The sequence below is a fragment of the Stereum hirsutum genome (genome assembly GCF_000264905.1).
Source record: "Stereum hirsutum FP-91666 SS1 unplaced genomic scaffold STEHIscaffold_2, whole genome shotgun sequence".
Classification (NCBI taxonomy): Eukaryota; Fungi; Basidiomycota; class Agaricomycetes; order Russulales; family Stereaceae; genus Stereum; species Stereum hirsutum.
The window spans coordinates 1,595,084-1,622,970 of record NW_006763132.1 but is presented as its reverse complement, the minus strand read 5'-3'; the positions used below and the strand labels follow the sequence as shown (position 1 = coordinate 1,622,970).

At 51.8% G+C, this 27,887-nt stretch overlaps 11 protein-coding genes across 11 annotated transcripts; 4 read left to right on the top strand and 7 right to left on the bottom strand.

Moving 5' to 3' along the window:
- Nucleotides 1–404: 404 nt before the first annotated feature.
- Nucleotides 405–1,741, top strand: STEHIDRAFT_136910 (uncharacterized protein; the record flags this gene model as incomplete). The annotated part of the gene is made up of 2 exons (XM_007299814.1): nucleotides 405–748; nucleotides 821–1,741. Exons 1-2 carry the CDS (start codon nucleotides 452–454, stop codon nucleotides 1,739–1,741), a joined length of 1,218 nt encoding a protein of 405 aa, XP_007299876.1. The 5' UTR covers nucleotides 405–451.
- Nucleotides 1,742–1,993: 252 nt separating this feature from the next.
- Nucleotides 1,994–4,744, bottom strand: STEHIDRAFT_72790 (uncharacterized protein). Its single transcript, XM_007299385.1, has 10 exons — nucleotides 4,713–4,744; nucleotides 4,604–4,654; nucleotides 4,494–4,538; nucleotides 4,374–4,436; nucleotides 4,176–4,315; nucleotides 4,006–4,116; nucleotides 3,898–3,940; nucleotides 3,349–3,843; nucleotides 3,119–3,281; nucleotides 1,994–3,044 (listed from the first exon to the last, which is right to left on the bottom strand). The coding sequence occupies exons 1-10, from the start codon at nucleotides 4,714–4,716 to the stop codon at nucleotides 2,666–2,668; spliced, it is 1,494 nt and encodes a 497-aa protein (XP_007299447.1). The 5' UTR covers nucleotides 4,717–4,744; the 3' UTR covers nucleotides 1,994–2,665.
- Nucleotides 4,745–4,869: 125 nt separating this feature from the next.
- Nucleotides 4,870–6,150, top strand: STEHIDRAFT_72788 (arp2/3 complex subunit). The gene is made up of 6 exons (XM_007299384.1): nucleotides 4,870–4,890; nucleotides 4,946–4,992; nucleotides 5,041–5,279; nucleotides 5,337–5,587; nucleotides 5,645–5,982; nucleotides 6,045–6,150. The coding sequence occupies exons 1-6, from the start codon at nucleotides 4,876–4,878 to the stop codon at nucleotides 6,067–6,069; spliced, it is 915 nt and encodes a 304-aa protein (XP_007299446.1). The 5' UTR covers nucleotides 4,870–4,875; the 3' UTR covers nucleotides 6,070–6,150.
- Nucleotides 6,151–6,917: 767 nt separating this feature from the next.
- Nucleotides 6,918–8,974, top strand: STEHIDRAFT_128057 (uncharacterized protein; the record flags this gene model as incomplete). Its single annotated transcript, XM_007299813.1, has 7 exons — nucleotides 6,918–7,214; nucleotides 7,270–7,378; nucleotides 7,445–7,640; nucleotides 7,722–7,895; nucleotides 8,020–8,323; nucleotides 8,415–8,755; nucleotides 8,821–8,974. 7 exons carry the CDS (start codon nucleotides 6,918–6,920, stop codon nucleotides 8,972–8,974), a joined length of 1,575 nt encoding a protein of 524 aa, XP_007299875.1.
- Nucleotides 8,975–9,538: 564 nt separating this feature from the next.
- On the top strand, nucleotides 9,539–12,176 carry STEHIDRAFT_49882 (DEAD-domain-containing protein; the record flags this gene model as incomplete). Its single annotated transcript, XM_007299317.1, has 10 exons — nucleotides 9,539–9,688; nucleotides 9,748–9,971; nucleotides 10,030–10,128; nucleotides 10,190–10,490; nucleotides 10,547–10,800; nucleotides 10,856–10,941; nucleotides 11,671–11,696; nucleotides 11,751–11,807; nucleotides 11,865–12,057; nucleotides 12,103–12,176. 10 exons carry the CDS (start codon nucleotides 9,539–9,541, stop codon nucleotides 12,174–12,176), a joined length of 1,464 nt encoding a protein of 487 aa, XP_007299379.1.
- Nucleotides 12,177–12,897: 721 nt separating this feature from the next.
- On the bottom strand, nucleotides 12,898–14,120 carry STEHIDRAFT_50042 (terpenoid synthase; the record flags this gene model as incomplete). Its single annotated transcript, XM_007299331.1, has 4 exons — nucleotides 12,898–13,239; nucleotides 13,293–13,578; nucleotides 13,643–13,817; nucleotides 13,976–14,120. 4 exons carry the CDS (start codon nucleotides 14,118–14,120, stop codon nucleotides 12,898–12,900), a joined length of 948 nt encoding a protein of 315 aa, XP_007299393.1.
- Nucleotides 14,121–14,901: 781 nt separating this feature from the next.
- STEHIDRAFT_128054 (terpenoid synthase) lies at nucleotides 14,902–16,394 on the bottom strand (the record flags this gene model as incomplete). The annotated part of the gene is made up of 8 exons (XM_007299811.1): nucleotides 14,902–15,110; nucleotides 15,183–15,285; nucleotides 15,341–15,419; nucleotides 15,473–15,539; nucleotides 15,603–15,704; nucleotides 15,773–15,979; nucleotides 16,086–16,132; nucleotides 16,195–16,394. The coding sequence occupies 8 exons, from the start codon at nucleotides 16,392–16,394 to the stop codon at nucleotides 14,902–14,904; spliced, it is 1,014 nt and encodes a 337-aa protein (XP_007299873.1).
- Nucleotides 16,395–17,193: 799 nt separating this feature from the next.
- On the bottom strand, nucleotides 17,194–18,150 carry STEHIDRAFT_48386 (SGNH hydrolase; the record flags this gene model as incomplete). The annotated part of the gene is made up of 4 exons (XM_007299187.1): nucleotides 17,194–17,507; nucleotides 17,564–17,667; nucleotides 17,727–17,970; nucleotides 18,027–18,150. 4 exons carry the CDS (start codon nucleotides 18,148–18,150, stop codon nucleotides 17,194–17,196), a joined length of 786 nt encoding a protein of 261 aa, XP_007299249.1.
- Nucleotides 18,151–19,570: 1,420 nt separating this feature from the next.
- Nucleotides 19,571–20,992, bottom strand: STEHIDRAFT_91011 (uncharacterized protein). Its single transcript, XM_007299784.1, has 5 exons — nucleotides 20,794–20,992; nucleotides 20,554–20,728; nucleotides 20,176–20,457; nucleotides 20,011–20,109; nucleotides 19,571–19,940 (listed from the first exon to the last, which is right to left on the bottom strand). Exons 1-5 carry the CDS (start codon nucleotides 20,922–20,924, stop codon nucleotides 19,743–19,745), a joined length of 885 nt encoding a protein of 294 aa, XP_007299846.1. The 5' UTR covers nucleotides 20,925–20,992; the 3' UTR covers nucleotides 19,571–19,742.
- Nucleotides 20,993–21,054: 62 nt separating this feature from the next.
- Nucleotides 21,055–24,752, bottom strand: STEHIDRAFT_144493 (uncharacterized protein). Its single transcript, XM_007299810.1, has 4 exons — nucleotides 24,604–24,752; nucleotides 24,173–24,530; nucleotides 23,353–24,104; nucleotides 21,055–23,297 (listed from the first exon to the last, which is right to left on the bottom strand). Exons 1-4 carry the CDS (start codon nucleotides 24,724–24,726, stop codon nucleotides 21,276–21,278), a joined length of 3,255 nt encoding a protein of 1,084 aa, XP_007299872.1. The 5' UTR covers nucleotides 24,727–24,752; the 3' UTR covers nucleotides 21,055–21,275.
- Nucleotides 24,753–24,884: 132 nt separating this feature from the next.
- STEHIDRAFT_144492 (uncharacterized protein) lies at nucleotides 24,885–26,893 on the bottom strand. The gene is made up of 5 exons (XM_007299809.1): nucleotides 26,730–26,893; nucleotides 26,184–26,301; nucleotides 25,934–26,117; nucleotides 25,719–25,870; nucleotides 24,885–25,634 (listed from the first exon to the last, which is right to left on the bottom strand). The coding sequence occupies exons 1-5, from the start codon at nucleotides 26,859–26,861 to the stop codon at nucleotides 25,120–25,122; spliced, it is 1,101 nt and encodes a 366-aa protein (XP_007299871.1). The 5' UTR covers nucleotides 26,862–26,893; the 3' UTR covers nucleotides 24,885–25,119.
- Nucleotides 26,894–27,887: the final 994 nt, after the last annotated feature.

The window sequence follows — 27,887 nt, the reverse complement described above, 5'->3', positions numbered from 1 at the left end:
GCTCAGACGCCGAACTCTTCCTCCGAGTCGCTAGTACTAAAGTGAATTGTTTAGAGGCAGTACTGCCTTACCTCTGTTCTTAGTTGCGTTTGCATTTGCAGATAGCCAGCTTCTTACTATCGCTCTTCTTTGCGATTGTATACTACTACTAGTAGTAGAAAACAAGCTCGGGCGCTTCTTGGGCTCTACACGCTCATCAAAGTTGGGGAGTTGTTTGGTTCGTTGGGCGGCCTGTTTCATGCTCATGGCCACACGGACTTACGTCAAGTACTCAGGTATATGGGGATTTTGGCGGGTTCGTGAGAGCCAGGGTGTATCAGTAGAGTGATTGATTCTGTCGATGCGGGTCGCTCCAATCACGACACCCACCGTGACATACACTGGCATATACCTCTCCCCGGTCTCGACCTGATTTTCCTCTTTTCTAGTATCGGACGCCTTATCAACCTTCATGGGCTTTACAGGACTGGTCTCGAATACGATTTTACCTATGCTGCCCACCGTTCCGAACCCAGCCCAGCGTCAACCGCTGACGTTCTCTGCGGCTGCACCCATCTTCGTTTGTTACATCGTTCAGGCTATACTCGTGCAGCTTCCACGAACTCTCGCATGGAAGTTAATCTTCCTTTCAGTTATGATTTGGTCTGTTTGGCATGCCGTTATAGAGTATAGTCTCTCAGCGCGGATAGCATATGTGGTGGGGAGGGAGGACGTCGAGAGGTTCCGTATTTTCGACTATTTGTTCGTGGTGAGTTGCTTTGCGTCAATATCGTGCAGCCAATACATAAGGGTTTTGTTCTTACGGCGACTACTTTTTTAGACTGCGGTACTCAGTATGCTCCTCCGAGTGATCGAGTGGACATTCGCCTCGAAACCTTACCGGCGACTCAGACTGGGCGTCAACTTGTCCGAACCGAGCTCACCAAGCGTTCGCCAACTATTTGAAGATGCAGTCGATCTCGCCGGCAATCAACGTGGCATCGGCTGGTCATGGTCGCGCGACCCGTTCCCAAAGGTCCCCCCTCGCTCCGTTGCAGACCTCATCCTATCCTTGCTCCTCAAACTGTCTATTACTGGCGTCGCGGTCTATTCCATCCAGTTCACATGCCCAGCAATCGACCCCAAAGGCGGCACCAGCATCTTCGACCCCTCTCTCCCTCCTTTCACCCGTTACATCTACGCAATCTGGACGACATTGATGACTGGCATATTCAGCTACGCCGTCATGGATAGTGCCTACCTCTTCGGCACTGTCACCTCATGCCTATTATTCGGAAAATCCACATCTGAATGGCCACCGTTCTCGGACCGTCCGTACTTATCGACCAGTCTCGCAGAGTTTTGGGGCAAAAGGTGGCACCAATCCCTCCGTCGCACAGTCGTCACCCTGGGCTCGAATCCTGTCCGTCAGATATTCGGCAAGCCGGGCGCGGTGATGGGTGCGTTCGTGCTGTCTGGGTTGATCCATGATTGGGGGCTGTATGGATTGGGAAGGAGGACTGACTCGTCGGAGCCTGTGTTTGAGGTAATTAGTCCGGTGGGGATGTTTTTCGTCATGATGGGCGTTGGTGTCGTGTTGGAGGGTGTTTGGGAGGAATGGCTTGGGTGGGGTAAGGTGGGGGGCTGGATGGGCTGGGTGTGGACTATGGGGTGGACAGTTTGGTGGGGGATGGGAGCTGTCGATGAGTGGGCAAGGAGGGGCTTGTCGGTGGCTCCTTTTCCTCAGAGAGATCGAGAGTAGTAGTCGTCCTACAGCCCAACCATGATCATTCTCCTTTTTGAAACATTCTGATAAGATCCACTATAAACACGAGCACGAGTAGGGACTCGCCAGAAAACTGGACTAGGCTGTATTTTGACCGACGCCCCATTGAAATATACATGTTACGGCTGCTGTGCGGAATCGAGTTGTACAAACATCCATGTCATCCTTCACCTTGACCGTTGTCACTGCTACAGGATAAATTTGAGAAGGGACGAGTTGCAAAAGGGACGGGAAATAGGCCATAGTTATATACATACATGATGTGCGATGGATAATATTTTACTCCCTTCTCTGCTACACGCTCCCCTGTATATATCGAACGCTGTACTTCCGAACCGTGAGATGGTCAAGAGATGAAGAGACATTGTGCTACCAAAATATGAGCGAGCAAAAGATTCAACAGAGCATCGAACGAAACAACAGTAGGACTGACAGCAACGATCAGGAATGCATAATATTCGCAACAAAAAACAGAGACCTGAGAAAAGGGCTACACATGGCATGCATGATGAGTGACAATCGAACTGACCGGCGAATGGTTCAAGGGGGAAGGCAGAGAGGGGACAATAGACATATAGAACGAAGATCAGAAGTATCATATGGCCAAACCCCTTATTTTGGGCGAAAAGGGATCGAAACGGCGTGTGCAGGTAAGGCAAGTGGGCCGCTGATGAACGTAAAGAGGAGGTAAACTTGTGCGCCGGAGCAGGCTGGAGGGGGAGAGGGTGACGAAAGGACAAGACAAGCAATGGACTGAAAGCGAAGCATAGAGACCAGAGGGAGGTGCAAGAAAATTTATAAAATAAACAATTGGAGGTCGACCATTAGGTTGTTGCCGATAAGGCATTCCCTAGTTCGAACGGACGTTGTACAACCGGCAAGTCAATAGTACGGATCTGCTCAGATCGTCACCTCCCCAAGCTGCTCCGTCACGTCCTTCACCTCCGGCCCCTGCTCACCCACCTCCTTCTGCGCAGCTCCTTCGTCTGCCTTGCTCGCCTTTTCTGCTGCCTCCTCTGCCTTCTTCGCACTGGCGGCCGCGGCGAAGCTGAACGTCGGCCTCACGTTCGCAGCAGCGGTGGCAACCCTCGGCGAAGGAGGGACAGAGACACTACCGCCTACGCTGGCCGGAGGTGACCTGGGCGTTTGGCCTCGTTCGACGCCGGTGCGGGAGGTGGTGCGGGACACGGGGGCGTGGGTGGCGCGTTCTTTGATCGCCTCACGATCTTTTTCGAGTCGTTCTGCGACAGCGTTCTCTCTTGCGGTCACATCAACGGGTCTGTGGAAAGAGAAAGTCACAACAGTCGGAATCGTCAGAATCGTCCCGATTGCAGGAAATTTATTGGGTCATACTTGGCAGCACCAAAGGGATTTGATCGATGGGCGGTGTTCGCAGTGGCATTCTGCATTTTGGGTGAAGAGAGCGGGGACGATGCGCCCGAAGGTGCGCCGGAACGGGGCAGGAGCTCGAGTTTCCGACGACCCATCTGGGGAGTAGGAGGGGTGGAGGAGTTGGCTTTCAGAAGTTATCAAAGTATCAGACGTGTACATGAAATCAATGAAGAAGATACGGTTTGACTCACGCGAAGTACTTTGTCGCGAAATCGGAGGCCTAGTAGCGCTCCTCCAGTTTTTCTCTTCGGCCACAGGCGACGGTTCTTTTGGTGGGCCCATACCTTCTCCTCTCCCCCTGAACCCTCCCCCGCCAAATCCGCCTCTCGAGCCTTCTTCACTATTTTTGCTCGGCTCGAACTTACCGCCAATAGTCCATTTATCCTCCTTATCGGCGTTACTTGGTCCATCACCGGCAAAGAATCCACGACGCTTCGGTGGGCCCTCAGCTTCTGGTGGTGGAGGTGGAGGACCTCTTCGGCTTGATCGCCACTGGTCGGCATTATCAGCGAGGGAGGGAGGTGGAGGCTCGCGAGGACCTGGACCAGTCGAGCTGTCGTAACGACGACGGGAGGAGTCCCGTGAATCCGGGAGATCAGGGAGGGGACCAGCACGACGCCAAGGCTCTGCGAATTTTGAGTCGTCTCCGCCGAAACCTCCTCCGCCGAAACCGCCACGTTCCTTGGCTGTAGAGACGGGAGTTAGTGGAAGACGCCATTATGAATGTAGGAGAAACTTACGTGGTTCGGCGACGCTTACACGAATCGTGCGGCCTGACAAAGACTGTGGAAACGGGCAGTCGAGTGGGTCTGATGAGCAAAGAGAGACGACGGGATGAATGTACGCACTGTGCCGGACTGAGCAAGAGCGCCCTTCAAATCGTCCAGTCCTTCAAACTCTACGTAACCGAAACCTTTGGGACGTTCATCCCTGTCCTTGATCACCTTCACATTTTTGACCTGAGGGACAGATACTCATTGAGCAATCGAAAAAGGATAGGATTTATGTGGAAATGCACCTGGAAGGATCCGAAGAAGCTTTCCAAATCTTGTTCAGTAAGATCGAAGGCAAGATTACCGATGAAGGCCGTGTAAGGAGGCTGGGTGGGCAACGGGATATCCTCGCGGGGCGGGAACATCTGCCTGTCTCCTCTGTCCGCTGTACACCGTGCTTTTAGCGATTAGGATAGGACTGTAAAGTTGATGGGAGCACGCACGCCTCGAGGAAAGGAAATCATCTCCTCTTCTTCCACCACGATCATCGTCAGCTCTTCCAGAGGCTGTGGTATTACCGTGTAAGGATCCTTGTCAGAACGATGAGGATAAAAAGAGCGCACGAGCAGTAGGCAGAGCGTCCATCTCATCTGCCCATGATCCCAGGGCTGTTAAAGCAGAAAGACTAAGAATATTGTTCGATGATGAATGGGCCTGCGAGCAGAGCACTCACTGGTATCCCCCAGGAACTCATTTAGAGACATTTTTTGCTGTTTTTTCGGCGCTGCATGATGGACATGTCAGTCTTCTATACATCTGTGACGAAAGAGAATGGTGCGGACCCATATTGGAGAGTGTGCGAGGGACAGTATCCGCTGCGAGAATTTAGCGTGGTGGATGTCTGGAAATTGGAGGGTTAAGGTTGCTTACGGTTATTTGGCTTGCTCTCTGTAGTCGGCCCTATGATCGCATCGCTTATAGCACTAGACACCCTTCACGCCCGCCATGATCCTGCTCGAAGTAAGCTTACCGTTTCCGCTGCTTTATCCAGATATTCACACTGTATCTCTTACAGTCTCACAACTACATTATTCAAAACACTCTTGCAGAGAAATTCATAAAGTGTGTCGAAACCGTCCTCTTGTGAGGCTGTCTCTAACCCCAGCGCAGACCGAGCTCGGTCGAAGTTCAGTTCGTAGACTACGATGGTGTTCGTTTCAATCTCAAAACGCTAGAACGGAAGACGGCTCTTCTTCTCTCCATGCACATCCGCTGCTGGGATGAGCTAGTGCAGTACGGTGCTATGGACATCCTCCAACGCGAGTACGGGTCTCTCCTCCAGGCACAGCCAGAGCCGGAGTATAGCGTCAGTCTCCAGATCGATCTCGAGCAGGCTCCCCCAGAAGGAGGTAAGCTGTCTCCCAAAACCATAGAATCACTTGACACCGGTCTTATTTGTGTCGCAGAGGAGAGGGAGAACTTCATCAAGTCTATCTCCCTCTTGAAGCGGAACGCACTGGCCGGGCCATTTGAACGCGCCTTCACTACCCAGAAGGAACTGGATGCGTCGGGACAGGAACAAGGCGAACTGATGGTCTTGCACTATCGCGACGAGGAGGCCATCTTTGTTCAAGCCGCCAAAGATCGCGTAACAGTCATCTTCTCGACCGTCTTCCGCGAGGAGACGGACCGCATCTTTGGCAAAGTCTTCCTTCAGGTAAGATCAGCTTGCCTTCTCGTCAAGACCTTGATCATAAATGAGTTCAAAATACAGGAATTCGTCGACGCCAGGCGTCTGCCCACCATCCAGAACGCTCCCCAAGTGTTATACTCCAACCGTAATCCTCCCCTCGAAATCCAGCACGTACCCGGACTTCAATCCCATGAAGACATTGGCTATGTTACATTTGTCCTCTTCCCCCGCCACTTCGCGAGTCCTACCGTATCGGCCGCCACCATCTCGCATATCCAACTGTTTAGGGACTACCTGCACTACCACATCAAATGTTCGAAGGCGTACATGCATTCGCGGATGCGGCATCGCGTGGCTGAGTTCCAGAAGGTTTTGAACAGAGCAAAGACGGAAGTTGCTACGGAGCGGAAGACTGCGAGGTGCGCATCTTCGGAACTTGTCGCATTGGACACTCTCACTTACATCGAACCTGGCCTACCAGTGGGAGGACTTTACAGACGCGGTGAACTGCTGTATCGGATTCATGGAACTGGAACCTTTCATTTTGTATTCCAAACACGATGCTACTTTATATTCATCTTCTGCCGTTCGATTCAGCCAAAGCTAGAACTCGACCGATACATCACGTATCCTTCTCACCGCATCCCTAGCGGCTCCGAGGTAGGAAGTGAAGCGAACGTCCTTGGGGTGTTGGCCAGACTAAATCCTTGGGTAACTTATCTTCAGCACCTTCATTTCATACTCTCAACAGAATACTCTGATGCGCGCGTCGCTTACAGACACCTATCAAGCTCGGGCTCCCGCCCCTGTTGCCAAAAGGGTCTTTGCTGAGAAGGATCCTTCTCAGATGTCGCTCACGTCACGTTGACCCTTTGTAGGTTATGTTAGAGTGCTGCTTTCCCGGTACGACTCCCGTGGTTACGATCAACCTCCAGCAGGAAACTCCACCAATTCCAATGCGTGTGCTCGGGTAGCATGGGTTTCAGAGCCACACTGTCCGAACACGAAGTCTCGAGGCAAAGTGAGCGGAGAACAAGCTTAACATACGAGATGTGCGCGGGCTGCAAGCGGGTTGCCGTTGTAGGAACACAGCACCATGTACGGTATGGATATATTTGGGCCACGCTGATCTAGGAAGGCGGCTGTCGCGTTTCATTGGCTCACGACGACGGCTTCTGTGCTACTCACCTTTTGTGCCCACGCCACCCAAGCACTCGCAACCTCCCCGTGGGTTTCCCTTCGCTTTTTTTGGACTCCGACCATCATCTCGCTTCCCTCAAATGCCGTCCGATATAAAGTCGACGCGACGAGGTACGCTTTCCCCACCTGCCGACCCCACTTTCCCCTCGACACGATGATCAGGAACGCGGCTCTGCTGATAACTCTCCTTTGGCTGTCTCTCCAGTCGACTGTGGGCGGCGTGAACGTCTCTATCCCGATCGCAGCACCTTCGACTGCACCCGGAATATCTCGCTCTTTACTCTCTTTTTCCATCGAGCAGGACCGTTGGCCGGACTGGGCTGGCACTAGCACACGAAATGAGTTTTACTTCAACGTGTTGTCTAATTTGCAAGACCTGTCTGGTGAGGCGACGAGGATTCGGATTGGCGCCGACTCTGAGGACCATACGAACTTTAACCCGTCTGTCCAGGTTAGTCCGCACCCATCGATTGCCAGATCTTTGTTGACCCTCACCTCATCTTCAGGTTTCCGAGGATATCTTCCCAGCTATAACGGCGACAGTGCCATACCCAGAGGCAACGAATATCACCGTCGGTAACGGGTTCTATGACCTTGCCTCCATGCTCCCTTCGGGTATATCTGTCTATATTTGTCTAGTAACTATATCGTCCACTAAATCGATGAATCTTCGCCGACTAGGTACCGAGGTCATCTGGGGTGTCAACTTGCGCGATTTCAATGTCACTGCGGCCTCACTGGAAGCTAAAGCGATCGCTCAGGCCTTTGCCTCATCGGCTGTTAAAGATGCAGGTGTCACTCTCCAGGCGATTGAGGTCGGAAATGAGGCCGATTTATATAGGTTTTCAGGGTTCAACGTTTCAGGCTACGTTTCAGAGTGAGCTTTTCCTTGCTCGCAATTCTTCCATATATCTGTCATAACTCAAGTGTCGTTCTGTGCTCCACCATCGTCATATAGGTGGACAAGACTCGCCAAAAACGTTTCGGCTACAGTTAGTGCTGTCCTCGGAACGAGCATACCCTTCCAAGGCGCAGCCTTCGCAGAGTCCTCGCACTCCACCACCGGTTTCTCACCGCAAGCCATCATCGCAGACGGTATACTGAACTCTCAGCCCGGATCCCAAATCACTTCGTATGTCACCTGTCAACCGTCATTCTACGTTCACAGCATCTTCCCAACGACTCCTCCCGCCCTCGTCCTCGTGTTCGCCTTGTGCAAGTCGTGATGCTCACTCGGACTGTTAACGTTCCCACAGCATCTCTCAGCATCACTATAGCGGCTCTTTCTGCTCAGGCTCCAATGGTGTCCTTCAAGACTTGATGACCAAATCGACCATCCGCAGCAATCTCACCCAGTTCTCGCCCGACATCTCCGTGGTGCAGTCGAACAACTTGTCATACGTCTTGGGAGAGACAAACTCGTACTCGTGTCATGGAGCTCCTGGAGTCAGCAACACTGCCGGTGCAGCACTTTGGGCGTTGGATTATACTCTGACTGCTTCTCAACTTGGAATCGAACGGCTGTACTTCCACGAGGGGATTGGGTACAAGTATAATTTTGTGCGTTGCCCCGATTCTCTTGTCTGGGCCAGAAGTCTGATTTCGACCTTACCGATTCTATTCGTCTGTATGCATTCTATTCTTGACTTAGGTTCAACCCGTCACCCTGAACCGGTCTATCCTGGACGGATCCACACTCTCCAAGCCCCTCGCGCCGCACATCCAAAGTGCATATTACGCCGCTGTCATCACCGCAGAAGCTATTGGCCCATCGGGAAGCACCCAGGCCGTCGAGCTCACCGTCAATAATAGCCAAGTCTCTGGATTCGGGTTCTTTGAGAATGGGAACCTCGCAAGGGCGGTGTTCATTAATCTGAACGCGTTTACGGGGGACAAGGCAAGGGCGAGCGTCCATGTGGTCCCGAGCTTTGTGGGAGGTCAGCCAGGATGTAGCGCACCGAGCACGATGAGTGTGAAACGGCTATCGATTCCGTGAGTGTTTCTGAGCGCTAGTGACCGATATATGAGGGATATGCTGATGATGGCGCGCGCCTTAGGTTTGCGAATGGGACGTCGGGCGTGACGTGGGGCGGGCAGACGTATGAGACGGCAGACGGGAAGGTGCAAGGGCAGCTGAACGTAACGACCGTCCCTGTCACCGCTGGTGTGGATGTGCATGATACCGAGGCAGTTTTGCTGAGCTTCTCGTGAGGAGCTGGGGTGCTATCATCTTGAGGTCAAGAGCAATATCTTCTAATGTAGTATCAGATATTATACCACAAATGCAACTTGACGACAATGTCCTATCTATCACTCCTCTTATCTTACACAAATTGAGGGTACAATCGTCACAACCACTTCCCATCCGTGTGTCTGTTTGTGTGCCACGTGAAGGTGGCGTGTTTGAGGAGCGTGGGAACCCCGGGCGGTATTTGTAATCAATTGCCGGTATCGCCAGCGTTTTTTTCGTTCCTTTCTTCACCCCCTTCACCGTCCTCCGTGCCTCCCTTTCCCTTATCTCTCTTCTCCTCTCCTCAAATTCATAGACGATCTTTTCATAGTCGGACATAATGGTGAGTTTTCATGCTCTATCTGCTGCGTCCTTTTCTTGACGCGTCATTTCAGAGTTATTACGGCAACGGTTATAGCGGTGGCAGCAGCGGTGGAGGCGGCGGCGGTTACAGTTCGTATGGCGGCGGTGGTGGTGGACGAGGTGGCTACGGAGGAGGAAGTGGCGGTGGTTGGAGCGGTGGAGGTGGAGGTGGAGGCGACAGGATGGCCGACCTTGGCGGCGGGCTCCGCACCATCGACTGGGCGAACAACAAGGCGCCCACGTTCGAGAAAAACTTCTACATTGAAGATAAACGCGTCACTGCTCGCAGCGACCGCGAAATTGAGGAGTTCAGGCGGACGAAAGAGATCAAGGTAGGCTTCAGCATATTCAGATCCCTGAGGTTCTGTGCTAATATGCTATCGGCGATTAGGTACAAGGGCGTAATGTTCCTCGACCGGTCACCTCGTTCGAAGAGGTCGGGTTCCCTGAATACCTCATGACATCTATCAAGGCCCAAGGTTTCCCTGCACCCACCTCGATTCAATGTCAGGCGTGGCCGATGGCCCTCTCTGGAAGAGACGTCGTTGCCATCGCCCAAACGGGCAGTGGTAAGACCATCTCGTTCGCTCTCCCCGCCATGTTGCACATCAATGCGTAAGTGACGTCTCGTACATTCCAACAGTTCGCCAACGATGCTCATATGTCACGATAGTCAACCTCTCCTTTCGCCCGGCGACGGCCCCATCGCCCTCGTCTTGGCGCCCACTCGTGAATTGGCTGTTCAAATTCAGCAGGAATGCACGAAGTTTGGGTACGTTCTTATCAACTCATAAGCGGATCATTCCTGTGTCTGATTGATGCTCGCCCTGCAGCTCCAACTCGCGCATCCGTAACACTGCCATCTACGGCGGTGCCCCAAAAGGCCCTCAAATTCGCGATCTTCAGAGAGGCGTTGAGATCGTCATCGCTACGCCCGGTCGTCTTATTGATATGCTCGAGACGCAAAAGACCAACCTTCGCCGTGTGACGTACCTTGTTCTGGACGAGGCTGATCGTATGCTCGACATGGGTTTCGAGCCTCAGATCCGCAAAATTATTGGCCAGATTCGACCAGACCGTCAGACCCTCATGTTCAGTGCGACTTGGCCGAAGGACGTCCAAAAGCTCGCTGCTGTATGTCCTCTTCATCCCTACTTCAGTGAATCACGCTGATCTTGACCTATTTGCAGGATTTCTTGAAGGATATGATTCAGTGCAACATCGGTTCCATGGAACTTACCGCGAACCACAACATCAAGCAGATCGTCGAAATTTGCAGCGATTTTGAGAAGAGAGGCAAACTGATCAAGCACCTCGACCAGATCAGTGCCGAGAATGCAAAGGTCCTCATCTTCGTGGGCACGAAGCGTGTCGCGGACGATATCACCAAGTACCTCCGCCAAGACGGCTGGCCGGCTCTCGCCATTCACGGTGACAAGGAACAGTACGTGTTCAGTCTTCTATTTCTATCTCTCTTTCTATCCTGACATCTCCTCCAGGCGCGAACGTGACTGGGTCCTCGGTGAATTCAAGGCTGGACGCTCTCCCATTCTGATTGCGACAGATGTCGCGTCTCGTGGTCTCGGTATGTTTTTCTTTGAAAGGTGGCAAGCGCTCCGACTAGATGTCGAGAAGCCTACACGTCGCAAACGAAACTCCTTTCCGTTCTTCGTGAACGGAAAGCCTGCTGGCGCTGGTATGATGGACCGCATCGAGTGCTCTATACTCTGTATGTGGGAAGGACTCGTGGTTTCTCTTCACGCACGTTTTCTTTCATCTACCAGGTCTTAGGGTTGCTGTCGCCTCCAGGAGCAAGGTCAGGTAAAGCAAGGACTACGCGCGCATTCGAACACACAAACGAGGTATGCTATGATTTCCATGGCCCGCTGGATCCCCTAGTATATGGCCTCCTCCCCCTTAAGGATGGAACGCTATAGGGGATGTTATCGTCGGCGGTTATGGACTGACCAGCACCTGGACATTTCACCGTGTTCCGGCCATACGTGTACCCCTCAACCGTTTTCATGCGCGCTCAAGACGTCTTCATCTTGCCTGATCTCTAGCTTGGATGTTGCCTTCGGTCTGTCCTCTCGCAGGTAGGCTGAAGGTGTGACCCTGGGACGGACGTTACTATGGACGTCGGATGCCTGCTTGTATCGTTTGTTTTCGTACTTGGGCTTCCATCGTGAACATTGTCGGTGGCGCTTGTGTCGCGCTCGGTATTGTCGTTATTGACGAAATCTCTCGTGTTATTCGCATGTCATCCGCTCCCTTCTCTTCCTTGATATCTGCTGTACCGTGGGTCTACGCGCAGATGTCAAGGATGTTGGCTACGTCATCGTAAGTGCTTCGCAACCATCCTCACAGAAACACGAGGCTCATTTATCATCTTAGAACTACGACTTCCCCAACAACTGCGAAGATTACATCCATCGTATCGGTCGTACAGGGGTCTGTCATATTCTTTCATCTCTATCGGTCTCTCAACTCACTATCCTGTTCATCTAGCGTGCCGGCTTGAAGGGCACTTCCTTCACCTACTTTACTACGGACAACGCAAAGTCGGCGCGCGATCTCTTGGCTATTCTTAAGGAAGCGAAGGCCGAGGTCCCTCCCCAGCTCGAGGAGATGGGTGCGTTTGGTGGCGGTGGCGGACGAAGCCGTTATGGCGGTGGTGGACGCGGCGGTGGACGCGGTGGCGGTGGCGGCTACGGTGGAGGCGGAGGACGCGGATACAGTGGCGGAGGAGGCGGAGGTTATGGGGGCGGAGGTGGAGGTGGAGGTGGAGGCGGCTACGGAGGAGGACGCGATCGTTGGTGAGCGCGTCAGGACGACTTCGGACTGCTTCTACCTTTCCTCTTCGGTTTTATGAGGCTTCTCCGCCTACTGTCTGCTCGTTCCCCTCTGCACCATGCCTGCTCCGTGGACTAGATCCTCAAGGCAGATTTGCTCGTTGCCTACTGCTCGCTTCGCATGCCTGCCCCTGTAATGTTGTATGTGGTTCACTCCGATTCAGTGTTGAGTGGCTATTGGCCTCGATGACGATTATTTAGACGCACTGTTACGGGTTACCTCATTATTTGTATGAAGGCCTCCGTTAATGCCATCCCTCTTCGTTGTTGAAGACGACGTTTTTGATCATATAACTCCGTGTCCTGGACCACTGCGGGCCTACGTACGCCTACTTTATGCGCCAACCTGGCGGGAAGCGCTCGGTCCTTCTCTGACGGTTCTCGATTTTTAATGCCTCGCACATCGCTCCTGTCTTAACACTTTGCATATCACGTTGGATATGGATTCCACTCCCATAAAAAGGTTTGAGGGCGCCCGATGAGGGGATGACGACCACGATCTTGCACAACTGGGTACATTTGCAACAAGTACTGGTCCAACGACAGTATCGGCGTCATTCTCAAGTGTATCCGACGCTCCGTAAATGCGTAATAAAACGTTGGCTGAATTGTATGTGCTTTAGCCTTTATATTTTGTCTAGTCGGTTATATACCATCTAATCCGTGAATCTCATTGCGTAGAATTCCTGTCAGATCCGTTCCTTGGGTATAGCCCGCACCCAGCGAGACTTCTCCATGATTTCCATGCCCTCGTCTCCCATGTAGCGCCTGCATTCGAAGCTCCACCTCGCATTCGCCCAGACCCATCCGGCCAAGCTTTCGATGTAATTCTTGACCTTCGAATCGGTAGGCTCACCCCATTTCGGTACCTTGTCGTGCTTCTCGATGAATTCCTTCATCAGCTCTTTGTGGTGGTTCTCGACCCAGTCGATTGCACCTGGGATGTCGGTTCCGAGATTGTTCATGACAACAGTGATGATGTTGTCCTCGGTACGCCCGCGCGATTGCTCACGACGATAGGAAAATGTGTCCTGCCTGAACTGTCAGCGATGTGAGACGAAAACGAGGTGTTGGTTCAACTCACGTTGGCTATACAACTAATGTCTTGAATTATGGCGATGAGCTCTCGGATCTGGGAGTGCTTCATAGCTTCGGCTGGGACAGCGACTTCAAGCTCCGAGAGCGCAAAGACAAGGTTGCATCCCGCACTGTCTCTGCGGGTCTTCAGAAAGCCATGGATACTGTCGTGTTGACGCGACGCCTTTCGGGCAAGTGACTCTCTGACCATACCCGCCATACAATCGCGGACGCCCTCCATAAAGCGTTCTTGTGAAAGCGTATTGGAAACCTTGATGGTGCGCTCCCAAAACCTAGTGCGATATTTCTGGTGAGTCAGTGCTAGACAACCGTACGAAGGAAGCTTGAAACACTGACTGGCGCGTCATCTCTCCTACAATCCATTCGCCGTCAGGTCGAGGTTTAAATGGGTTTTCCATGGCGTCCATGAGGATCCTCATGCGTTCCTTCACGGTGGCGTCGTCCTCATAGTCCAAAATATCGTCGACGACGAAGAGGAGAGTATTGACATCCCCTGCGCATCGTAGTCGTTCTGATAATCACGGAGAGTGTGAGTACCGAGGCCGTTTGACCACTGCTGTTAATGTTCACCTTTGTCAGTCGATGGAAGCCCGTAGGCGCAGAACAGAGCTTGGCATGATAACAATTCAGCTACGGGTGTAAGTACGCAGGGATAAATGATCTCCTTACTTCCGTCACAGTCGAGGATACAATCTTTATACTTTTGGAAGAAGTCTCCAAAGGTTGCGAGCCATCCGTCTGAATCGGCTTTTGCTTCGAGATAGAGTGGGTTCCTTGTAGTCTTCCAGGGCCAAGCAGTGAAAAGGTCTGGCATCCGATACGGCACGGTCATGGGGACACTGTAACCATCGTCCTATCGTCCAGAGTTGAAATGTTAACAGAGCTGTTTCGCGGTAATATGTGGGCAGTGGACGAACCTCGGGTTTGCAGGACAGTGGGGTGGACGTAGCTGCCATGATATTTTGCTGAGGTTACCATTGCCGTTGGTGTGGTCTTTTATATGCAGTGATTCAGACTCAAGAAGCGAATAGGGTGTAGTTGAGGTCCATTCGTTGACTTCAGTAAGATTGGGCTTCGTCACGGAGTTGTCGTTAGTGCACTGTGGCCTGGATAGCCCTAGCCGTGCGACAAGCCTCCCCGACTACCCCGAGCCGAAGAAAGCAGTCTTGCTTGAAGGTGTCTATTGTTTTGTGGAGTATTATCGTCACCATCATTCGGAGAAAGAAAAATACCTGAGCAAAATTCTTTGTGTCGAGAGGATGGAGATAAATGAGCACGGGAGATTAAAGTGGCCGCAATGCTTAAGGGTATCCGACACCTTTCGAGTGCCAAGCTGACATCCTTCTGTACATCATAATCTATTTTGACAAAGGGCATGGGCCCATAACTATCGTTCATCGCACAGGCTAGACATAATCATATTTTGTGGGTCCTGACGACGTCAGTTTCTGACCCAATGATGATCTATGAGTGGTATATGCTGAACACGCCTAGGCCTCTGGTGTCACGACGGATACAATATACTCTATGCAATTAATGGGGGCCATGTTTATGACCGACGTAATTTATACGGAGTCAGGCAAACGACACGGGCTTCATTCGTTCAACAGGGTAGGAACTCGAAGACAATTTAGCAGGACGCTTAAGTGCTCGTTTCCTCCGAGCAGTCCTATTTCGGTCATGATCTGTTTTTCCAACTTCTGCAACACCCCGTGTGTGTACTCGAACGACTTCGTTGTCGATTTAAGGTAGGTAATTGCGTGCACTTTGTATGTCGGGGATGTGGGCCGTTTCTCGAGGATGTCTACAGCAGGTATTAGTCGTGATCACGATGGCTTCAAGTTTATCGAAGAAGGGAAGTGGTAGTACTACGTACCGATTATTGTTCTGTCCGACTGATCTGCACGAATTCCATGAATGATGGGAAATGAGAATTTGCCTTCCGTGAAATCCTCAGCAAAGCCCTTTCCCTCGGCGTACTTGATGGCATTCCTCAGCATCGAGGCTGCAGAACAACGAAACAACAAAACTAACCTTGGGGCTGTCTAGGTTCATGTAATCGTCTCGAACCTGAAAGTAATTTCCTAGCAGATTGACCAGAGGAATATAATCCCTGAAATACCTTCGTCATTAGTCCTCATACACCTCAGTTTGCGAACCACATACACGTTTGTATTGGTGGTGGAACACGCCATTAAAAGCTTGATCGCCAGTCTGAACAGACCGCCGGTCTCTGAGGAGAGAAGGGTGGATGCGCTCAGATCACGGCTACGAAAAAAGTGACCTAGAACTCAACTGTTGCCAACCATACCAAGATACTCCGCTTCTGTCGGGCATTGAAGGGAGTCCCGCCATATGATTTCGAGGCCCTGACCACGATGAAGGTTGAGCAGCTCAGCTAATCGGAGTATTATGTCAGAAGAAAACAAAGAGCACATCATATACATATCGATGTGTGTTTCTCACCTGTCACGATACTATGTAGATGCGCCACAGAGTATAGTCGCTGTTGACTATCCGGGAGTGCAGTAGACTGATGAGAAGTGCCGTTCATGCGCTCCATGTTCGCCGTGCTGGAGAGCTCGAACAATCGAAGCAGTTCCTGATATGCGAGGAAATAAACATGGTTTGCCGCATTGATAGTTTTGGGTATTCCGTAGATAATATGTGCGGCTAGAAAACATATATAAGCAGATGAAACCCAGGCTTCGATAGCGGGTCGAACGACTACGGGAGCTGAGCGGGGGCGGCGTTGACGAAGACCTAGAGGATCACCAACCTGGCCGTCCTCTGCGCAAATCGGAATTATCCTCGATGTCGTCAATCCTACATGTATGTGATGCTAGTAAGGGAGTAGTATAGCCCATGATGAACAAGAATCTACTCACATGAGACTAGCATTGTGAAGCATGTTGACCACACTGGAAATCAGACAGCACTCTCTCCTTGGGACGTTAAGCCAGCTGTTGAAGGCCGATATCAGCGTGGTTCGAATATCTTTCCCCGGTACTTCCAAGAGGTAAGTGTACGGTTCTAGGATCGCCTTTCGTAATATGGAGCGTCGTGAGCGTCGTACATTAGACGTCATACAGCGAGCAATTAAACTCACAGCGTCATCTAAAGTAACCGCTGAGTTTGTGGACACCACTAAATAGACAAGAGAGTAGGCTCACCAGCCTCCTGATACCGACAAGTAGTTGGATTATCCATATGAGCCCGAACGTGGACTATATCTGCTGAGTGTGGATTCTACGTTCTTTTAGAGCCTTGCCATGTGTGACAGCTTTAGTATATAACATCGGAATGATGAGGTCATGCCGCAGAGGTGGGCCCTGCCACGGTAAATTAGGCGTGCAGGTTCGAGTGGAATGATGACGGATTGGTGCATTGATGCCTGGAAGGTCGGAGGGCAGGACATCAAGCTACCCGTCCATGTATTATAGAAGGTGTTCGGTGGTCTCGGTCAGCCATTGTGGGGATTACTATCATGCTAGGAGTGCACGAAGAGGTAGTCACAAGCTTGTGAATAAAGCGAGATTTGTTGAGCAACGACTGCATTCCAGGAGTATTGGCTAACTTCGTGTCTTATCAACGAAGCAAGGAAGCGATGAACGACCGAACTGCATGTTGGAACGGAATACCGAAAGGCCCCATATTACCACCTCCTTTGAGACGAGCAAGGAAGCGATGTGACCGAATTGCAGTCGACGATCGGGTACCGCGTCGAACAAGAGACTCCGGCCTTGAATTCACGACGCACAGGTCACCGACTGTCAACGAACGAGATTATTGAATGGAGTCTATATGGCATTCCTCAATCGATTCGACTACGTCATAGACTTCAATTAATGCAGCCATCTTGATACACGCAGATCTTCGTTAATCGTCTACTGGGACACAGAAAAGCAACACTCACTTGGTACAGCTAGACCGAATGAGTTCACATTGCTCGTCAAAGTACTATTTCTGCATAGCAATCCTCTGACGAATGCTTCCGCCACCACGTTCGCCCCGGTTGGTGAGGTATGCAAGTGGTCCATCGGGTAATATGTGTTCACAGTCGCGGCCCCGATATTATCGTACGCTTGTACGACGTAGTTATAATGATCCACGTATGTCACGCTGGTGTTCCCTGCCACTTCGGCGGCATATGCTACGAAACGAGGTGCAGTCGAGGGGACGCTGCTGTTGAAAATATTATCTAGATCAAGTCTGATTAGGTGTTTCGATGAGCTTTCAATTTTATAGGTGACCTACCTGGAGTCTGCGAGGAGACGATGGGAATAGCGCCTTTCGCGAGGAGAGCCGTGACAGCATTTTGAATGTAGTAGTTGAAAGAATGAACGACGAGCGTCGAATTGCTATGGGAAAAAAACAGGTCATGAAGACGTTCAGTTAGAGGTTGTTATCGCGGACTCACTCTGCTTCGACAACTGTAGTAGTCGCATTGTAGCCATCTCCTGTGGCATCTTCGCGGCCGTTATCAATGGCTCCCGCTGAACCATCGTTGTGCCCAAACTCGATAATGACGAAGTCACCGGACTGAACGCCGTTGATGATACTAGTGAAGTTTCCGGCGTCTGTGTAGCTTCTCGCGCTGGTTCCTGCGATGGCATCATTGACGACAGGAAGTGTAAGATACTGTGCGAGATATTGTCCCCAACCTGTGTTCCCGTGGCACGTCAGCTCAAAAGGAGAGAAAAGAGAAGATTCGACATACCGTCCGTACCGCCCCCTCCGCCGCCGGGAGCCATCGTCGAGTCCCCGGCCATGTAGATAGTCTGGGCGCACGAGCGTTGAGCTAGACTGACATGGATGAGAAGTGTCAGAAGGGCTGAAATCATCATGGGCCTGTAGTAGGTGATTCAAATCCTGATATCAACGTCTGATATTGGACTAACCTTTATAAAGTTGTCGTTTATAGAGGAATGTCGTCATTGTCGCAGGTATCATCTTCTAATAATTCTTCAATAATAGCACGGTCGGGCCGACACCTAACATCAACTGATCGCTATCGAGAAGTATTTTGGGCACTGCCAATGAATATCTGAGGATGTGCTGAGCTATATGGCCAACATATTTAAATATAGGTATTGTTTGTGGTTGTCTGTGCCTATAAGACAGCTCACATGTCTTGACATGGAAGAGAAGAACGGGTCAGTAGAGGAGAGGCTACGTGGTCAGGTCCTGACCATCTCTCCATACCGTGAAGTACGTCATATCTTGAATGTTAATTTTGAAAGACCATCCATTCGCATCGTCCTGTGGTTGCTGGACAATTACCAGCGCAACATCCGTGTGTGGTGGAAGTAGAGTTTTACTCCAGTTTCTCGCGGATAGTCATGATAGTACCGGCGTATTTAAAAGCCACATAACCCTGGAGGTGGTTATGATTTTGACACAATACTGACAGTATTTTGTACCGCTCGTATGTCTGAATGGCCGTTCAAAAAGAAGGGCGGCCTGGGAGACGTCCTTGGGACGCCCACCACAAGAAAGACGAGGCTTCGTAAGATGCTTCGGTAACGAGCTATGACACGTCTGTCTGGTGAGAGAGTGCCCGATTGTGAAGGCATAAAGGCACAACTGAGGCCGATAGCCGCGCAAAACGCTCGTCATGAGAAGTTGTGAGAATAGTGATAAGGAACGGCCCTCGAGATGCAGTCGCCCTACGGCAATAAAGTGGGCGAAAAAAGCCCCACCTGAGGACTTCGTGCCCAAGGCTAATGTTGAGCGTGACCATGAGTCATCGTAGCTCTTTACCAACGGCATTAATGAACCAGCGTAAGCTCCCTGGAGTCTGGCTGGCGGAGTCTGGCTGGCTAGGTATGATATGCTTCGCAGTAGTGCGAATTAGGGCCTGTGGAACGAACGACGTTAGATTCGATTGCCACAGAAGTTCGGTCTGCTGCCAACTTGAAGAATTGAAGGGAATTCAACCCTCTGACTCGACTAAGCATGTTTTCTTAGGGTGCAGGGTTAAATGAGAGGTAAACTTGAGGCGTAAACATGAGTATGCACTGACCATGACCTAGCAAGCAAGTAGAGGAACTTCAGGATCTTGAAAGAGAAGAAAGAGACTGAACTACACGACTCTCGGGTCGAACCGGTTGGTTGATTGAATTTGAAATTCGGAAGTTTCCGGCTTACGCCACTGTGGCGCACAACCTCACTGCTCAGAGAAGTCAGATCTACGAACAGATATTCTGAGTGCTTTCTGGTGGTTTGAGCTTGCAACATGAAAGGAGTGGATAGAGGCCATAAAAAACAAGTGGATTGCACGGAAGAAGCGTACAGACATCAAAATCTTGGTAATTTAGTCTATTTCCTGCCAATAAAACATCCACACGGTGCCCAAGTTGGCCATGATATTGGCACACAAGTCGAATAAATATTCCCATCATAGTGTTGGCCCAATTGAAATAACCTCCCTGGACTATGTTGCCGCTGCTTCAGATGCCGGGGTAGATGGAGAAGAGGCGACGGCGCCTTCAATGCTCGCCGCATGCCCATTCCCCTGTAGAGCTTCTCTGGCCTCCTTCAATACATGATCGACCGCGCCATATCCAAGCTGACTGGGATGCCAGCGCTCGTAAGTTGGCTGTTTATCATATGCAATCTCGGCCGTCATGATCTATGTAAGGTCAGCATCGCGTACCGGAGAAAGTGACGGAGATGTTTAAACATCGAGAGGAAGGACGTACGAGGATATCCGTGGTCAGCCCTTTCACAGGGGAAGCAGTACTGCGAAACCGGTGCATACGATAGACACCCAGCCACGAAACCTGATTATCCGATGTGTTCTGCATATATACAAAGCTTTTATGGGCACGCATGCAGATATAGGAGCCTAGCGGATGAGAACGCACATGTAATTCTTCTTCATACGGCCAATGCTCACTACCTCGCGGAACAAGCTTCTCTTTCCTGGCAAGCTCAGGATCCAACAGCGCCTCCAATGGATGGTCAAATATGTGATCGACTTCCCCTTCGCATGCCTTCAATCCGTCTAATACTGTTAGGTCGTCGAGCAAGGCCACAACCGGCGTTACGATGAGCTTGTAGGCGGAGACGAACGGTCGGAGTACACAAATCGGATGGACATGAGGAGAGTTGAGTGGGAGGTTGACTTCCTCATGGGCTTCTCGATACTAGGTGGTCATGAATAGTAGAGATGTGAAGAGTTGCTGGGTGCGATCAGCTGGTCGGCCACGATCCAGACGGTGGTTTACACAGAAGTCACTCACCGCCGTGCTGAGTACATCGTCGTCTGTGTCATCCACTTTGCCACCCGGCAGTGCAGTCTGACCAGGATGAGAGCGCAGAGTCTTCGAGCGCGTGGTGAGGAGCACGCGAAGGTCACCCGCTCGTTCGTAGAGCAGTACGAGAACGGCCGCGAGCTTCGAAGATGGTTGCGCCGATCTAAGTTTCCTCGCATCACATTAGGGCGTAAGTCTTGGTGGGCGTAAAGAAAAGGTGAGACGAACATGTCTACACTGTCGGCTTGATGTAGCCTCAATCGTTCAATACATTCTCTAGATCGTGCTGAAAGTCCTTCGAGCGCAGACGGCGGGATGGTGAATGTAGTGGCGTCTCGCGACATTTCAACGTGCGGCATTTATGGTAGACTGTTTGGATAATAACACGTTGTAGCTGCGAGAGATGAATATGCCGACTGTGGTGGCGAAGGCGGACGGTAGACAGAAGGATTCAGACCCAGCACCGCAATCATGCAGTGTGAAACGCGGAGAAATGTTGCGGATATGTAGACAGCAATAGCATTGTCTTCAAGACAGGATAGAGAGCCACAAATGACAAAGTAATAAAGATACAGGACAAGACAAAGCTAGAGAAAAATCTCGCGAACAAATAGAGGACCGAGACATACAAAACGTCAAAGCAGATACGTAGATCGGGAAACCAAGAGCAAACTATGATGCAGAACGAATAGATTGAAATATACGCCACACTATCGTCTCCTGTGGCCCTCAACGTCGAGCTTCAAGTTCCTCGTCCACCCGCTGCTCGCCTCACCCAGCTTCACCACTCGCTTCACGTCTATTTCTCCATCGGTCTCCTCTTCATCGTCCAGGGCATCCCACGGCTCATCTTCCTCGTCCTCCTGCCCGTTCTCGCTCGACTGAGCCTCATCCTCATCCTCGACAGCACCTTCCACATACCCGACACCCATGAAGACCGGAACACCACCTCCTCCACCATGCGCCATGAACCCCCTCTTCTTACTCCGGGACCCAACACCGACGAGCACAGGTGCTTCGAGGTCACTCAACCGCAGGTCGTCATTCTCCAGCTCCTCCCTCTCCGCCTCCAGATCGTCTTCCGCTTGCTGCAGCTCTTCGTCCAACGTGCGCCGGCGTTCCTTCTTGCTTTTCCGAGGGCTCGCATGAGACGAAGTCGACGGTTCTGGGGACTCGTCACGAACGGTCGGTCGGGCAGGTTTGGTCGACGAAGTAGAAGCCCGGAATGACGTAGAGGCCCGGAGTGAAGTCAGCGATATGGATTTCCTAGGAGCGGGAACTGGATGGTCTGCGGTGATCGGTACGCGTTGTGGCCCTTTTCTTGCCGTCGATTGCACGGAAATAGGGATTCGACTCTGTGGCGGAAGACTCCGCGCAGGAAGAGGCGGGGACCATCCGGAAAGGTCCCTAAAGCCAGGAGCACCCTTGGCCGATGTCGACGGTTCGTCATCGCCGTTGTCATCGTCAGCGTTACCCTCGAGGTGTTGATCATTGGAGATAGTAGATAGACGAGTGTTAGACGTAGACTTAGGACTGGCAGCAGCCCGTGGAATGCGTCCGGGAGGGCGAGGCTTCCGAGGGCTATCAGAGGCTCGCGCGGGTAAAGGGGACTTGGGCGGACGCTTGTCAAAAATACTTTGCGGCGAGCGTGTTGGGGACATATTTGGAGGAAGGTCGAAGTCGAGCATAGAAAGTTCTGCCTCATGTTCTGGAGTTGGCGTCCTCGATACAGGAAGCGGATCAGGGAAAGGAACCTTCGTGTAAGAGGGAGGGGTGGATGCCCGTTGTCGAAGAGAGATGATGGAGGTATTAGGATGCAGTGGATGGTCCTCATCAAGAGGTGGTTCGCTATCCATAGCTCTCTGTTTGCCTTTACCTTTCCCAAAGTCCATCTGTATGGGAGGACCGAGGACTTCGGGCTGGAGGTTGGGGATATTGTTCTGCGGCGGTGTAGAGAGAATTCTGTCCTCGGCATCCCCTTCGACATCGTTATCCGACGTGAGAGAGGGAGTCGTCGTTTCTCCAGAGCCCGAGCTTAATCCAGACCCAGTTCTTGCTGGCCACAAATTGGAGCTCATGTGGGAATAGGAATGTGGAATCGTCGACGGGCCGGCGGAGAGTTCAGGATCAGGATCAGGTTCGTGCTCGTGTTCGTGTTGACTTTGCGTCTGCATCTGGTATCCACTGAATGAACGAGAAAAGAATTCGTCCGGAGGAGGCATGTCGTTGCGTCTCGAAGCATCTGCATGCGAAGCAACCGTGAGTCGTCGTTTGATCGTCTGGATGTCTTCCGCTCCATTCATGCTGGCCCTCTTCCTCTTCTCACCAATCCTGACTTCACCCACTGTATCGACACCTGCTGTGCCTCTTGGGCCGCTCGTACTGGTCAGAGGGGGCAAATCCGGCGGGCGCCCACCCGCAACCTTTCGAAGTCTGGCGGTCTTCATCTCATTCAAGAATGCAGGCATTCTATCGGAGGGAACATTGACCGTCGGGAGGCCCGTGCGTTTGGTACGATGGCCACCGTAAGCCACGTTGATAGGAGCTTCAACCGGTGCTGGTGCATGCCTGAGGTTCGCACGCACACTGGCGAAAAGCGAGCCAGTATCTGGTGGGCCCATATTTCTGGATCGGTGCGAGTTTAGAGCAGGGGTGGGGAGGGGAAGCGGTGGCGGCGGCGGAGGAGGGGGTATGACGTGCGACGAGGGACCGACGGTGCGTCGTTTGGCCAGCTAAGGAAAGGTCATTAAGCAACGGCAACATGCTCATGAAGAGTAGGAAACTCACTTCGGCTCTCAGGCGTCTCACTTCTTCTTGCAAGATCTCGATCTTCTCTTCGTATTGGCCCCGCTCAGCTCGAACTTCCATGCCCTCAGGCTGTTCGCTGCCCCACCTCTGCTCCTTCTGTCGATGCTCCTCAACAGCATCGAATAGCTCCCTTTCCTTGCCTTTCACACGGATCTCGCCCGAACAATCTGCATTGGACGGTTCAGGGGCCCAAAGCTGTTCAGTGCCTTTGGATGAGAATGACATGTCCTGCTGTGACAATGATGTTGATACGGATGAACTAGACATATCCGCGGAGTCCTTGGAGTTGTCTTCGCCGTAGTCTTGATTTTCGTAGGAATCATAAAACTGCGGCTCCTCTGAAGGTTCTGGTAAGAAGCGGCTGGACGGAGACCCTGTCGTGTCCTCCTCGTCTCGTCGTGGCGAATCTGATGTGATACTCGAGTGCGAATCAGGAGAGCTGGTGTTGGGGTAGGTATCCGTGTTTCCTCTCGATGGGCTAGCTTCCTGTTCAGGAGATTCGGGCGATGCGAGAAGCGTCCTCGAAAGATTATTGGCAGGAGGACTGACGATGCCCGAGGCGAATCTGACGTGGCGAGCCGCCTCTTCTGCACGTATTGCCTCAGGTTCTAGGGAGGGCGAACGGGGAAATAACGAGCCCGGCATCGTAAATGAGGGTCTACGACGAAGCGCAGAAGGGAGAGGGGTTGTTGGTGGTGGAGAAGGTGTACGCTCAGTAACAGTGTGCGAGTCTTAATGACGGAGTAAGAGTATATGAGAAACTGGACACTGATGAAGCACTGTTGTTTGGCAGACGCACCTTGTCGTTCATAGTTGCGTTCAGAAGGTAGCACAGGTGTAGCATTGCCGTGCTTGGGCCGCGAGAGGGAGCGCGGACGGGGACTCGGAGAGACTTCAGGAGAAGACGAGGACGAGGACGAGACTGAAGGCGAGCGTCGCCTGCGAGCCTTTACTCGATCTTTGGGGCTGTCGTAGGGTCCATTTCGATGCCGATGCCTCTCTCGTTCTCGTACCCACTCACGATCTCTCTGGTTCTCGCGCTCACCCTCGGCAATATTAGGAGCTCTCTTCTTCTCTCGAGAGCGGTGCTTCCTGTTGGACCCTGTCGCCGCACGGTTCGAGGTCAAAGGACGTGAAGGGCCAGCGTTGTCGGCATTCTAATGTCCAGATATGCGAATAGGAGCAGACTATGAGAATTTTTAACGAATATCAGCTAGTTGCGACACGCACCTCTGCAGGGTCTGTTGAACCGGTCGCGTTGGCGACGAAGCTATCCACCTCTCTCGAAAGGAACCCAAGAACAGAAGAAAAAAGGCTTGATTGACTAGAGTCGGGATCGATAGGCTGGGGCATCGCTGTAGATGGAGGGGGAACAAGAACAAGTCGTCGCACGGATCGTCAACAACCGTCAACAAACGCGTCTCGCCGCTAAACGGATTGCCTTTTTGGGACACGCGATGTGTCGCACACGTGTGGCTTTGGCTTCGCCGTCACCATCGTCAAGAATATATAATAAAGTATAGACTGGGAGCCAAAAATAAAATGCAACATCTGTCCGAGCCTCAAGAGAGGAAGAAGAACATATAATAAACACAGGCAGTACACTGGGTCATAAGTCACGTAAAAGATCCGAACATAAGCATGGTCCTCTTCATGCCTGGCCTCTGAAAAGACGTCCGCCACCAACTCATTCCCAAGCTTCCACCCCACTGAGCCCTCATCCTGTATGTGCACACTTCGTTAAAATCATTGGTATCCTTGGTACGAATAGCTTGGAGGTCCGGAAGGCTGCGCGCCCTGGCCCGACGCCACCGAAGCCCTCACGGCGGCGTATGGGTCCGCATACTGCATCGTCCTGCTCACCCTCGGATTCTCCTGCTGCACACCTCCTGCACCAAATCCGGAGGGCGCCGGATCCGAGAATGCACCATACGCATCCATGCTCGGCCGCGAGGGAGCAGGCATATTGTATGGTGCGGTGCTGACGTTGGTGGAGCTGGCGTTTGGGTTCGTCGCTGTAGTAGCGCTGGAGTAGCGATTCGTATCGGCGAAAGGGGATTGTGATTCGTTGGGGTAAGTCAGCGGCGAGGAGCTGCGAATGGGAGGGATGTGTTCGTAGGTCGATTCTTCATCCTCTGGAGCCTCGTCCCCGGCTTCGGAATAGCCTGTTGGGTGCGTGAATGGTGGGTCTCGTGGGCCAGTAGTTGATTTGCCTGAGCGCCAGTCAAGTACGGCGAGAACCACGGAGGCTATCCAAAAGGCTAGATCCGTGATGAAAAGAGGAACAATGGCGCCATCGTGTGAGCATGGTCAAAGTGCGAAGCGTGAATAGTATGAACACCCACCGAACGCAAGCCAGAAAAAGATGGCACCGGCTTTCTTGGTACTACACCATCCATCAAGTCCATTCTTGAAGTCATCACCCTTGTCTGCATTAGGGTCGTTATCAGCATTCTTACAGCCTGCTTCTGTCCACGCCGAGATCGTGACGATGAAGCTGTGGATAGCCGTCCCGGATTGTTAGCAGCACAGATGGGAGGTGCAAGGAATGAAGACGCACGCGATCAGCAAGCTGAATGTTGTGCCGGTACCGACAAGAATGAAGCTAACCCGCAATTCCTTCAACGCACGCGCTAGGCGCGTTAGCCTGTCGTACCTCTCGTACACCACCGGGACCAATAGCATGAACAACGAAAGGAACATGCCCGCAATGGAGACGAACAGCGCAAATCCTGTTAGTCCGGCTATCATGATTCAAATACCACTATCAGTATCATGAAATCGAATAAGCAGTGAAAGAAGGAACACACATGGACCCACTCCCCATTTGGCTTGAAAGGCAGCTACACTGGCGAAACAACACATAGCGAGAAAGTTGAAGAACACTTGGGAAGTGTGAAATATGATGGCCGGTTTAGATACAATCATCTACGAGAATAACCCACGGTCATGTCCAAACATGAATACAACAGTATTGAACCATTGAACCGCGTGGATCAGGTGCAGTTGAAAGAAAAAGGTTCCGTTAGTCAAGCCGAATGGTTATAGAACGGCAAAGGAGAAATGAACCAATAACGCTATCGTAAAACAGAGGGGAATGAAGAGAAGCAAGACAAGCGATCCAGCGGTGTCCGCGGCAGACATGAAGATGGGCGTGGAGGGGAGAGGAGAGACATTGTGATTACGTAACACACAACGTTGGAATTAGCCTCGTGCGTACGGAACGTATACGTATTGCGCAGAACGGCTGCGGTAGCCCTGCGCGCCAAATATTAAAGCGCGGAATTAAAGGGCGGGTATACTGGAAGGATAAAACGGAGGAAATGATTGAAAAAGTCTGGACGGAACTGACGTACATCATCTTCAAAACCCACCACACCGTTCCCGCTGCCTATCCCGCCAGAAAGAGAGCTGCTCATCGGTGGTCTTCCACGCTTGTCTGGTACAATGGCCGACACCCCGTCTTTCAGCCTATCAAGTAATGTCATTCCGAAAAGTTCGAATGCGAAAAAATGTGGTGGTTGTGGTTGTGGTTGCGAGGGTGAAGATGTGTGATGTGAGGGTTTGGGCAGTATCCACTCAGTTGGAAGGTAGTGAATCAAGTAGAAATGCTTTGGGATAGCTTTTGTGGACCCAAAGTCTGCGCAGACCGTGCACAGGCTATGATAAAGGCTGTGGACGCTGCGGGAGATGATAGTCGGGCTTGGGTGCTTGGAGTTGCTGTACAGAATTATGACGCTCGGCTTCACGCGCCATGATAGTGCGTACGTAAGCAGTCACCGCTTTGCTCTCTACCACGCTGTGCTCCTCCTCAACCGCCGCCCGAAAAATCTGCTCAAACGTCCATCACCGTGATGATATCCGGGGGGTCACCATGGTTTGAGCCCCTAGCATCTTCTGGTTGTGCCATGATATATTCCCAGATCGTCGTGAGTACACGATATGTCAACACGTTCAGCTGAGACGTACGATATTTGGAATGACTTCTAGGTGAGCAGTCTGCCACAAAGCACATACCCCAAATGCAGTCCATGGTTGTGCGAAGAGCAGATCTGGGTTTTCTCTGAAGTGACTCATTTCCGTCGTTGGCGGCAGCATATGTCTGCGGTGAGAAATCCCGAGGTGGTCCCAGATGTGGCAGAAGAAGGCGGTCTATGTGGCTTGCCAAACCGAGCAGGGCTGAGCATCAATAGCCTCGAGACCCGACCCCCTACGCAAAATAGCTGCGAGCTTGGCACAGTTCCATCATGATGTGTACGATTCCCAGCAATGTACTGGGGATCTTCGTAACCCAGTACTCTTTCTGTCGATCTTCGTGTTCACGAAGACCTCGGTACTATGATCTCCGCCTCCGTTATGCCCGTGCACGACATCAATCTGTCTGCTCTAGAAGATGGACGCTCAGCACTGTTTCGGCGATGCCGCTCATCACTCATCACCAGCATCTGCGTCGTGGCCGACATTTTCAGCCACATTCAACTTCTTGCAGCCCGCTACCTCCGGATCCATTCTTG